General features: G+C 39.6%; 1 protein-coding gene across 3 annotated transcripts in view; it reads right to left on the bottom strand.

The window, feature by feature from the left end:
* Positions 1-4,047: 4,047 nt before the first annotated feature.
* setd2 (SET domain containing 2, histone lysine methyltransferase) overlaps positions 4,048-12,320 on the bottom strand; it is a 29,024-nt gene continuing 20,751 nt past the window's right edge. For all 3 annotated transcript variants that reach the window (XM_041792761.1, XM_041792762.1, XM_041792763.1), the window contains 6 exons: positions 12,113-12,238; positions 11,455-11,591; positions 11,263-11,374; positions 9,969-10,043; positions 6,319-6,420; positions 4,048-5,731 (listed from right to left, as the gene is read on the bottom strand). In XM_041792761.1, coding sequence (XP_041648695.1) covers positions 5,570-5,731; positions 6,319-6,420; positions 9,969-10,043; positions 11,263-11,374; positions 11,455-11,591; positions 12,113-12,238 — 714 coding nt within the window. In that variant the 3' untranslated portion in view covers positions 4,048-5,569. The remainder of the gene's footprint in view (positions 5,732-6,318; positions 6,421-9,968; positions 10,044-11,262; positions 11,375-11,454; positions 11,592-12,112; positions 12,239-12,320) is intronic.

Raw genomic sequence — 12,320 nt, 5'->3', positions numbered from 1 at the left:
TTTAATGTCACTAGAACATGACTAAGTTTATATCTTTTTTCATGAGTGTGTTAACCCCTTAAAAGTTTAAATGGCCAGGAGAAAGGGTTAAGTTAAGTTAGTCATGTGTGCAGATGGTTCCTAGGAGCCTGGGACCCAGGCAATTGCCTATCTTTGCCTAATGGTACAGTCTACCGCTTGTTTGGAATGCATTTCTAATTTCTCCCACTAATGTGTGATACACAGGACCAGTTAAAACACCAGCCTTGTCTTTGAACAGGAACTTCTTGGCTATTTTCCTTTTCAAAAAGCACAAATTCCCTAAAATTTCAAAGGAATTACCTACAATTTCTGTCATCTTGAAAATATCTTTAAAGTATCCAATTAAAAACTACACCAATATTTCTTTAAGTAGTCCCCAAATGCATCAGTGATGCTTTATCATAAACCTTAACATTCCAATCAAATTTTTCCCAAAAAATACAATGGTAATTTCTGAAAATTTTCAAGAAAAGTTCCCAAATTTCAAGCAAATTCCCCCTAAAATTTATTAAATGTACAGATGCATTCCCTAATGACGGAAACAACAAAAAATATTCCCTGAAACCTCCTTGAAAATTCTCTAAAATTGTAGAGCAAATTTTCCCAAAAAAACTTTCACTGAAACTGTCCAAAATATACAAATGTATTCCCTGATTTTTCATGAAAATACTAGAAAAATTCCTGAAGGGTCACAAATACATGTACCAAATTTCCATGAAAATGCATAAAAATTTACAAATTTCCCTGAGCATCCAAACAAATATCCCAAATTCCCATCAAAATGCCTCACAACAATTAAAATCAAATTTACCCTTTATTTTTCAGTGAAACTTGCCAATTTATACAAACATATCTCCTCAATCTCCATAAAAATACTTGAAAAATTTGAGGATACAGCAATTTCTCTAAACATCTTAAGCAAAATATGTCAATAGACATTCCTGACAATTATGAATTGTCTAATTGCAGGAATTATAACCATTTTGTTCAAAAGCCAAAATTGAATGTCCTCATATGTACAAGCAGGGTTTTATGAGGTAAAAAAGAAAAAAAAAACAACAGGTAAATATGCTAGCTTATGAAGTAGGCTAATTATGACCAATAGGTAAAAATGAGTGAGTAGACTCATAGGCAATGAAGATCATTTGTTTACCACATGCTTTCAAAAAGTGTTGACTTCTTCTCTTATTTTAAAAATATGATGATTAAATACTGTTTAATGAATTGAGAACATTAATTGCAGCTAAAATTAAAAGCACCATTGCCTGTTATTTTCCAAATTAAATGCAAAAATGTTTCTCCACCACATGGAAAGTTGGAACCATCATGTAACTATGAAATAAACATCCGCAGACCTATAAGTGACAGGCATGTCTGTCACAGTAAAGTATAGAGCTATTTTGATGGATTGCACAGCACCATTACTCACCATATTTGAAACATACTACCCCTTATCAAAGGATTTAGTTTATAAGAACATTTCCTATCCCAAACCCTGTGGGAAATCTGTTAAGAGGTATTTAATAATTTGTGGATAAAATGAAAATAACAGCCCCTTTCCAAAATATTCTGGAGGAAAGTTTCCTCTTTCTCTGTGAGGCACAATCTGATTCTCTGCGCTCCTTTTGCTCTGTCCTGAACTCAAATCTGTTAATGATCTCCTTGCGTTCAGTCATAAGTGGTAGCAGGCATCTCAGAAGGCCTGAGGCAGTGTTACATGCCGTCACATACTCCAGACGGGACTGCTTAACTGCGGTCTGGAGCACACAGGCATTGAGCTGAGGAATGTGCACACACTGGGAAGGGGTGGGGGGGGGAGTTGGGATGGACGAGGGAGAAGGGAAGCTCCGCAGCGCCTTTAAACTCATTACTGCTATGTATATTTAAACCATAGTGAACATCTCTAAAGGAAGCAGATGAGTCCTTCCTCTAGCACCAAACATCTGGCTCAAAAATGTGCAAGAAGTGGCATTCATCCCATATGCACGCCTTATTAGAGGAAGGAGCCTATTTAAATGGGATTAGGCATACACCCAACAGTTAATCATGAAACATTTGCTTAAATCTGAGTCTATTCAACTGACACCCAAGTGAACCCAAATCAAATGCATAACAGAGGAAAACAATTCTGCTATAGACCTGCTTCACTCTGGCTCCAACAATTATCAACTTTATTTATTACTGTTTTAGTATTTATTGCCTTTTACTATTGGGATCAACATCCTTTCTTTCGTTATGTCTTTCTGTCTGGCAGCATTGATCTCTCTTTTTCTCAGCCCATCAGGCCCTGGTTGGAGGCTGATCACAGTCTGGATCTGTCCAATATTCTGCCTGTTGAAAGGAAGTTTGTCACTGCCACTTATGCAAAGTGCTCAATCCTGGATTAACAATCATTGAACAAATGTAATGATTTTGTGATTTGGTTTGGTATAAATAAATGCACATAAACACAGATGAAAACAAAATTGTTAGCACCCCTATGAAAATATAACTTTGTTTGAGGTAGTTCCCAAGTGCTGCTAAATAGCATAAATACTTCTCAACACAGCTTTTCCAAACATCCTAGTTTTATTTTGGATGCTTACATTATTTTACGTTGCTCACAGAAACAAAATTATTTTGCAAAAAAAAAAAACTACCAGGGTCAAAATGATTAGTTCCTATGATTCTAAAAGTCAGTTGTGCCTCCTTGTTGCCTGCAGTTGTTTGTTGTACTTTTCAAAAAGTCGCTGACATGTCTCCTGAGGAATCCCAGCCCATTGTTCTTTGCCAAATCTCTCAAGCTCCTCCAGATTTGATGGTCTTCTGGCATGAACCTTGGTCTTCAGTTCACCCCACAGATTTTAAATGGGATTTAAGTCAGGGCTTTGTGCAGGCCTCTCAATAACGCTCACTTGAGTCTTCTGAAGGTAGTTCTTCACCAGAAGTGACGCATGCTTTGGGTTGTTGTCGTGTTGGAATACAAAGCGACGATCCAGACCCAGTTTTGTTGCTGATTGCTTGAGATTTTCTTTCAAAAACTCCACATTTCCTTCTTTCTCCATGATTCCTTTCACCTTTATGAGATTCCCAGTTCCAAGCGCACTGAAGCATCCCCACAGCATAATCTTCCCACCACCAAGTTTCACTGTGGGGATGGTGTTCTTTGGGTTCTTCTTTCTCCAAACATGAGCAACATGTGTCTAAGGCCAAAGAGCTCTAGTTTGGTCTCATCTGACCAAAGGACACACTTCCAGTATGCAGAATGGAGAATGCAGGTTGTTCTTAGCATATTTCAGTCTGGCTTGAAGGTGGCTCTTAAACCTCTCGGTCCATTCCTGTGCAGGGCTCTAGTGATTGTCATCTTTGAGACTACAATTCTCAACATGGCTAGGTCATTCACGAGTGTCTTGGCTGTTGTTCTGGGGTCTTTAGACACATCTTTCACTAGTTTTCTTTCCAGGGTCTTTAAAATCTTTGTTTTCCCATCTCTGCCAGGCTTGTTCTGGACTGTGTGGCTCCCTTTTAATTGTTTGATACTTCTCAGTCCAGTTCTTGACATTCTGAAACACTGATAACTTTGTAGATCCTTCTTCTGCTTTGTGAAAATCAACTCTTTTTCTAAAGTTTAAACAGTTTTTTTTGCCACTCAAACCTTTCCTTAAGTTCTTATTCTGTGTGCAAATTGGAAGATAATCCAGTTTTAACTTTTATTTTAAAAGCTTTTGGCATTTCAAAGATAAAGCACATATTTAATGATAGTGGTTTGCTGTGGCTCAACAAAATGGCAAGTTCTAAAGGGTGATAATAATTTAAACCCTGGTAGTTTTTATTTTTTGGTGAAATTATTTTGTTTCTGTTAAGTATCCAAAATAAAACTAGGATGTTTGGGAAGGCTGTGTTAAAATCTCTGTTTAACAGTATTTGGGAAAGACTAAAATTTTCATAAAAGGGCTAATAATTCTGCCATCATCTGTACATTCAGTATATATACATAAGAAAAATGCTTCATTTTACAAAAAAGTTTATTATCTTTAAAATGTTTGTACACTCCGTATGACAATGTGCTTACACAATACTTACAGTAAAGTAGGGTGAAACTTACTTTGTACATAGAAAAATAATAATAAACAAAAACAAAAAAGAAACATATAATTTTCCCCACCATTGAAATAAAATACAGGGCTGTGAGTCAGCTGCGACCTATGTTTGACTGTCTGTCTGATGTAAGAGCTGCATCAGGAGTGCTGAGCTGGTGAGGCTGGGTGGGCTCACGGTGACCCCTGACCCTTCTCTCCTGCATACAGCTTTGGTAATTTTACATATTATTTACATATTGAATCATGAAATGATAGTCCTTTTACAAAGTGTCTGATTATTTAAACATTCCCAAAAACTATTATTCAATATATTCACATAAAGCAATGTACACTATGTCGGAACTTTTGTTACTGCAATTTGATAGGCTGCAACAAACTGTGACCTAATGCTAATGAAACAACCTTGACGACTGTATAAATCCTGTAAATTAATAAGTGCAGCAAGGCCAGTCTAAGAGTCTCTACTGTCTCACTAGGACGTATACACGATAAAAGAACGAGAACTCACAGGATGTTTAGAAACGGTTAAAACTGCAACATTATGCCTGTAAGAAGAGGGCAGAACAAGTAAGGGGAGGGGGTGGAAACGGACATGAGGAGAAATGGACACAAAGCTAAACAGCACATCAAACATAGCATTCAAACCCTGCTCCCGTTAATATACACAAATTCATAAAAGACATGGAAATATCATCCTTAACACCATTGCCAATCTGCTGGTCACTGGCTGATCCCAAAGTGAGTTGCGAGTAAAATCTCAGGGTGTATAAGTTGAAGCAGGAGACATGGAAAATGTAAGAATTTCCATAAAGGATACAACGCTGACCTCAGCCTACATCATGCATTCATAAAACAACAGAGGCTCCAAAGTCTTGTGGTTTAGAAGGCAGGGTTGAGGAGTGGAAGCTTGGACCTCCACAGCCCAGTTAAAAGCAGCACCAGATACAGAGTCAGTGGAAGGGGAGGGCGGTAGAAGCGTGCACCAGAGAAAGGAAGTGAAAGGGGGGAAATGTTCTGTCATAATCATAACAGTGAAAAAAAACAACTGATTAATTGATAACAAAAACTGATTCTGTTGACTAATCCTCATCCAGGGCCAGAAAAGACTAAAAAGTGGAATTGAGGTGATCATCTCTGGAACATTTAAGAGCCACAAATGGAAAAAAGAAAAGCTTAAAATCATACAGTCAGTGAAAACATCAGTCTGTAGCACCCCTCAGTGTCATCCTTCCAAAGCACTGCATCCACTGCAAATTGTCAGATCGTTCAGGGCCACTTTAGCCCCTTACGGTCTCTAGCACGGGGCTCCACCTTTATCCACAGGGCCCGGAGAGCTTCTGAGGCAGCAGCAGTGCAATTTTTAGTCATAAATATGAGTAACAAACTACTTCACGGTTCAGGCTGCCCAGTGCGGCACCTAGGAGTGAATGGAAAGGCAGATCTGTGCTTCTCCCATGTTAGCTTTGAGGCTAATACACCTCTGTGTCCTCTTTGGGCCGGTACACGGAGCCGAATCGCTGCATGTACTTCTTGATGTACTCCTTGGTCTTGTGCTTCACATTTTCGTTACACTCCAGGTCCTCTGGATTCTTGCAAGCTTTCAGCTCCTTGTTCATGACTCCATGAGTTAGCTGGAGGAATGGGCAGAGATGGGGAAAAGACATGGTAGACACGTTTATTATCACCAGAGAACAGTAAATTATTTAATTACAATCTATTTCGCCAAGTTGTTGACTTTGCCCTTTTTGATTTTACGCAATAAACAAGTCTTTCTGTTAATTATGCCCATGTCCTCACTGTCCTGGTATGTCCGAGTGGCAGTAAGCGCAAACCACTCCCTATATAAACAAGTCACTGATCCACCAGCACAGTGGAAAAAACAGAATGCTGCCTTTTGAAGAAACAGCTTGAAAAGTATTTTAGAAAGAAAACAAAAGAAGGGAGAAGGAGGGAGATAATAGTTTACATGTAAAATGTGTTCTCAGTCTCTTTCAGAAGCACAATGTAAAAGCATCTGGCTGGGGAAAGAAGTCGTGGGAGCTCAACTATTTAGCTCTGGTTTGGGAGGAAACTTCAAAAATGTTTCTTTTTAAGTTAAAAGCTGACCAATGCTTTCATTGTGCTCTGACCACACAGAGGCCAGAGGAAAGGTTCAAAGATTTCCAGCATTAATGGAGGTTCTCACTGCATGCATACACATCTCACTGATTGATCTTACCTTTCTAGCCAGGTGTTTGAAGTCTTCTGTGTTGCTGATGCGTCCAAGTTTGCAGTCTGGCTTGCGATAAGGATTCAGACAGGTCACGATGAACTGAGACATCTGAGGAAGATAAAAACAAACACAGGGAGATACTTGTTGTAAAGACAATAACAGGAAAAAAAACTTTGATTTTTTTTTCCAGGAAAACCTCATTGAGATTAAAAATCTCTTTTTCAAGCATGTCCTGGCCAGGATAGGCAGCAGCACAGTTAACAAAGATTCAGACAATAAGCAGCCATACATACAAGCACAATAGCATACTAGACTGGTGTCTCATCTTCCTCTTGACAATACCCCATAGATTCTCTATGGGGTTCAGGTCAAGTGAGTTTGCTGGCCAATCAAGCACAGTAACACCATGGTCATTAAACCAGCTTTTGGTACCTTTGGCAGTGTGGGTAGGTGCCAAGCCCTGCTGGAAAATGAAATCAGCATCTCCATAAAGCTTGTCAGCAGAAGGAAGGATGAAGTGCTCTAAAATGTCCTGGTAGATGGCTGCATTGACTGTGGACTTCAGAAAACACAGTGGACAAACACCAGCAGATGCCATGGCAGCCCATGCGAATGCGACATTTGTAGCCCATGTCTAGGATTGGTCTTTGTGTAGTGACTCTTGTTGCGCTGACTCCAGCATCAGTCCACTCCTTGTGAAGCTCCCCCAAATTCTTGAATGGATTTTGCTTGACAATCCTCTCAAGGCTGTGGTCAGTGACTGTCTTCTGGACATCTGTCAAGTCTGCAGTCTTCCCCATGATTGTGTGGCCTACTGACCCAAACTGAGAGACCCTTTAAAGGCTCAAGAAACCTTTTCAGGTGTTTTGAGTTAATTAGCTGATTAGTGTGTGACACCATGACTTCCCAATATTGAACTTTTTCCCAATATTCTAATTTTCTGACACACTGAATTTTGGGGTCTCATTATCTGTAAGCTATAATCATCAACATTTCAAGAAATGAAGGCTTGAAACATTTCACTCCATGTGTAATGAATTTGTACACAATATGGGTTTCACTTTCTGAAATGAGTGACAAAAAATATTGAACCTTTTCATGATATTCAAATTTTTTGAGATATACCTGTATAATACAGGAGATGTGTCACACATTGCTGTTTAAATCATTCAGTGAAAAATCACGCTTTAATTGCTGTTTCATCAGCTGTAGTCGCCGGTGCTTTGTAAATATGTTTGAATATGGGTCTGTCTCTGCATTGCCCACCTGCTGTATGATGCTTTGTTAAAGCCCAACAAAACTGTGTGCACTAAAACTTTGTAAATAGCTCAAAAAACACAGTTCTAATGCTCCCCTTATTGTTTTGTTGGCCTAGCACTGCACATACGCACGGGCCCACAGAGACGCTGAGCCATTATGCAGTTACTTGGGGAAAAAAAACAACCCTTTCCCTGCAAATTGACCTTATTGCATCAAGCATCATAATGATAAAGATAACAGCTCAGCATTAATAGTGTACAAAATTGTTCTCAGGTCAGATTTCAGTTTAGCAGTTTGTATTATGTGTTCACTGCTCTGATTGGTTTAGAAGTGATCCCTTATATTATTGGCTGATAATTTATGACTGCATGAGACTCGCCCCAGTTATCATTCCTCTGGCTGTTCTACCGTTTTTCCATCTGACTTTTGCACACCATCAGGTTTCCCTTTTGTGTGTTATTGACCAGAAAGTAAGTACTGACTCTGTAGATTTATATATGTGTCCATGTTTTTTTGGATGCTGGTTGATTCATATTGCTTCATTGCTCATGTATGTATGCTTAAAAGCACTTCATTTCTTCATTTCTTTATTTGGCAAGTAGACTCATTTGTAAGCTATGTTTAATCCTGGTGGAAGTGTTAAAGGGATACTTCAACATTTTGGGAAATTCGCCCATTGCCATAATTCCTATAGTCTTAGTAATAGGTTTGTTTCCTTTAGTTGTCGGTGTAAGCTGTTTCTAGATCTGGGGGGACCGTTAAACCAGCTGCACCGCTAACTCTATGCTAGCAGACGGAATTTTTGCTTCCCCTCATCAAACTCATCAAATACACAATCCAACATCTCCAAAACACTCTCGTGGACAAGTTGTGACCTGCACATTCACCACGCTGTGAAATAATCATGGATGTTTTAAAGTTAAATGCAAAGCCGGAACTACACTCCAGACATGGCTGCTGCACTGTGTCACTCCACCCAGTGGTTCACTCAAGAAGTAGTTCTGAGTATTTGCTTCATGTTACATAATTATACGTTATTATTTTATAGCGTGGTTGCAACGACAACTAAAGAAAACAAACCTATTACTAAGACTATAGGAATTATGGCAATGGGCGAATTTGCCAAAATGTTGAAGCATCCCCTTAAGCATATAACGCGTTTTCACCAACAGGTGGCATAATTACCTCATTTATGGTCTCATGAGAAGCTACTGTTCTGCTTATGTACCCGTTGTGTTTTTATGCATTTGAATTGATATATATTTTCCTTTTGGTCTGTTTGTTTATATATTTGGTAATCACAGAAGCTGTAAATTATGTATGTGTCCTATTATTATTAATATTCCAAATTGATTTCTACTTCTGCCTTACAGACCACAAACAAAGATATAGAGTACATTACAGACCTGTGATGCCTTCTATGCCTGACGTGTGCACATGCCTTCAATAAAGCGGAAAAGGAAACCTATGCCTATTGCCTACCGTGTCCTGATAGACACTCCTCGGAGATAGTATTTTAGAAAACATCCAGCCAGTTATGAAGTCCCTAACAAATAGAGTAAAGATTAGTCTACTATCTTTGAGAGCTGATGGAAGTGCTTCCTAGAGCTTCAGGGAACAATTCCACCCCTGTATGACTTAAAAATAAGATTGCTAAATATTATTTGAACATTGTTATTACTAAGCCACAACAAGGAGTTAAACCAGTCTGAGGCTAAAAGCTGTTTTGTTTTGGTTTTTTGTTTTTAGATTTATTTTTGGGCATTTTTGTGCCTTTATTAGATAGAGGACGACAGTGGATAGAGTCAGAAACAGGGTCAAGAGTGGGGGAGAGACATGCGGTAAAGGGCTTCAGGCCGGATTCGAACCCCGGCCGCCCACGTACATGGGGAGCGCCTTCAACCACTAGGCCACCTGCTCCCCTACAAGCTGCTTTTTTAATCCATATTTACCATGTGGCACTGTTATGAATGACAAGGATGCGAGTGTTTTGGTTGTTTTGTTAGAGCTTCTTTCAAACTTTGTCAACGTGGTGCTTTATATTACCATTACTTTAATTACCCACAGTGTCTGTTATTCTGAATATTTAACAAAGATTGTTAAATATTCTGTAAGTGATGTGGGGAAATTGGACAGACCCCGTGGGTGTAGGCGGTAGTCAGAAATCAAGTGTGACTGGGCAGGAGCAGGATTAAGAAAAGAGTCCCATGCAGGGCTCTGGTCATCTTAATGGTGAGCCATTTGTTGCATGTCAGTTGTGTTACGTCATGTTACTCTGTGATTTCCACCCCTAGTCAGACAGGCCTCACTTCCACACAAGCCACAAAACACTTTTGGCCACTAAAACATCTGGAGATACACAAAATTGCTACAAACAGTTGACTCCGCAGACTCACCTCTTTGCGAAATGTCTCTTTACTCTTTTTAGCCAGTTCACTGGAAGTGTCTGCTTCTGCTGTTTTTGTGGAGAACTGTAACAGAATCATACAACAGACAAATTCATTAATCATCTACATTTTAGGAAAAAACTTTTATTTCAGACCTTTGGTTTTGTAATTGTAATTTGTCACAGGCAAACACATTCAGTTCTACTTCTCTGTCACTCTTTCCTCAGTCAGAGTACCTTTCAAGTTCCACCATCTCTTTGAAACACAATTCAACAGTGTTTTTATCCTGTTGTTAAATTAAGTTTTGCACCTGTGCATCAGGTTAGCCAAACATGGCAACTGGCCACCAAACAGTAGCTATCAAGGTCAGAGGGGCATCAAATGCCACCTGCTCACCAACTACTTGACACAAAGCAGGGATATCCTGGCAGGATGCTGCCTGTCCGGCCACAGGCTTGAACATCAAGACCAGGCAGACAACAGCTGACTGTCCATACCCACAACAAAGCGGCGAAGAACAAAAGTAAACACGACAATAGAAGCAGTGATCCAGATACGATATTCTCAGACATCTTACAAGTGCAGGGCATGTGTTGTAGTTTCAAACCACCACAGCAAAAATACGAGGGGAAATAGTGCATGACTATGTAGCTGTTCTTGGCAGGAAAAACACAGGTCACTACCTCTCATATTTTAGTGCTTTTTTAACTTTATCTTTTTAAAAGAGACAAAAGGGACACTTGTGTTGTAGCACTACAATACAAGAAACCACAATTAAATGAATTCTGGTTCTCTCAGATGGTTTCTATTATCCTCAAAAGTCCGGGTAAAAATGAAGAGAGGAAAACAAACAAGGCAGAGGAAGAAGAGATGAGCTGAGCTACCCTCCTCTTCAGCCTTGAGGCAGAGAAACAGACAGCTGTGAGGGGGTGGGGTGAGTGAACTCTCCCTTTAAATCTTTGTCTCCATGTAGATTTGATGAAGCCATTTTACGAGGGGGTGGAGTCACTGGTGAGGTCATAATACTCTGTAAATATGGTGCCCTGCTGAGGGCTTTTTTCTTCTCTGAGAGACAGCTGAGAGTAATCACTGCTGAAAGCATCTTCAATTACTTCAAGGAACAAACACTAGAATCATGTTTGCACTCAGGCACAAACTTTTTGGGAACCAAATGATCAGTGAAGAGGATGCTTTCTTAACCTCAAATAAAGACACCTTGATTGTACCTTCTTTAGCTTCAATGCAAGGTGACATATTTCACATTTTAACATAAAAAATTAACAAACCCAAGCTTTAGGCTCACCTTTGAGGGATTCTCATCATAGGTGGGTGTTCCCAAGTCCATCTCAGACTCATGGTCCACGCTTGTGTTGTCACTGCTTCCTTCCCAGGTAGGTGGGTCCCACTGTGTTTGCCTGATATAAAGAGGGAAGTAATCTTAGAAATATGTGCACAGGGTTTTTAGAGGTCTTTATATACACAATGCAGTACCAACCTTGTCACAATATGGTAGTAGTAAATCTTGCCCTCAGGGTCCCGAGCCACTTTCCAGTTGGGAGGTAGGACGATAGTTTTGGGTTTGGGGGGAGAGGGAGGAGGCAGGTCTATCACATTGTTGGGAACAATCATTTCCTGGGCAGAAAAAGAAATCGAAAATGAGAATTAGCTACAAATCCGCGAAGATTTAGTACCAAGAAGTGAGCTTTGTTTTTTTTTCGTAGAGAAAAACAGATTCATTTGAGCTGCATTTTTAAAGACAGCTGTAGCTGTTAGTCACAACTGTTCAGATTTTTAACAACAGATGGAGAACATCAAGTCATTTCCTTTATTTGCTCTAACTTAAAACACATCTTAAGAAGGCACTTTGTCATTAGACCCCAAATCTCCTTCTCTCAAGAGTTGTGTAAATCAAACTATACTACCCCCTTGTGGTCACACTGAGACCAAGTCGTTCCTCGAATAAAAACAGTGCAGAGTACTCCAAATAGACATCATCCCAAAAAGAGAACATTTGTCTCTCCAGCTGCACTAATTAAAACCACAAGTCTTACACGTGAAGTCATTCAGTGCAACAATAAAAAATAAACATCTTTCCCATCCATCCCTCCTGAAATAACAGCAAAACTGCGCTTTAGAAACTGTGTGTATCATACCTGTTGCACAGTTTGGGATGTGACGATGGTGGTGACAGTGCCCCCCTGTTGTACCACCACTCCCTGCTGATGACCAGGATACACAGGCTGGCTGTGCAGGTAGCTGGCTGTGGGTTCAGTGTACGCCTTCAGAAAAAAACAAAGTACAATCACATCAGATTTTACAAAAGGAATGCAGCAATCAGTTTTCATTAGTGTAGTATTTCCC

Source organism: Cheilinus undulatus, linkage group 8 (genome assembly GCF_018320785.1).
Source record: "Cheilinus undulatus linkage group 8, ASM1832078v1, whole genome shotgun sequence".
NCBI classification, from domain to species: domain Eukaryota; kingdom Metazoa; phylum Chordata; class Actinopteri; order Labriformes; family Labridae; genus Cheilinus; species Cheilinus undulatus.
The sequence above is the reverse complement of the archived record's forward strand: the minus strand, read 5'-3'. Positions and strand labels throughout refer to the sequence as shown.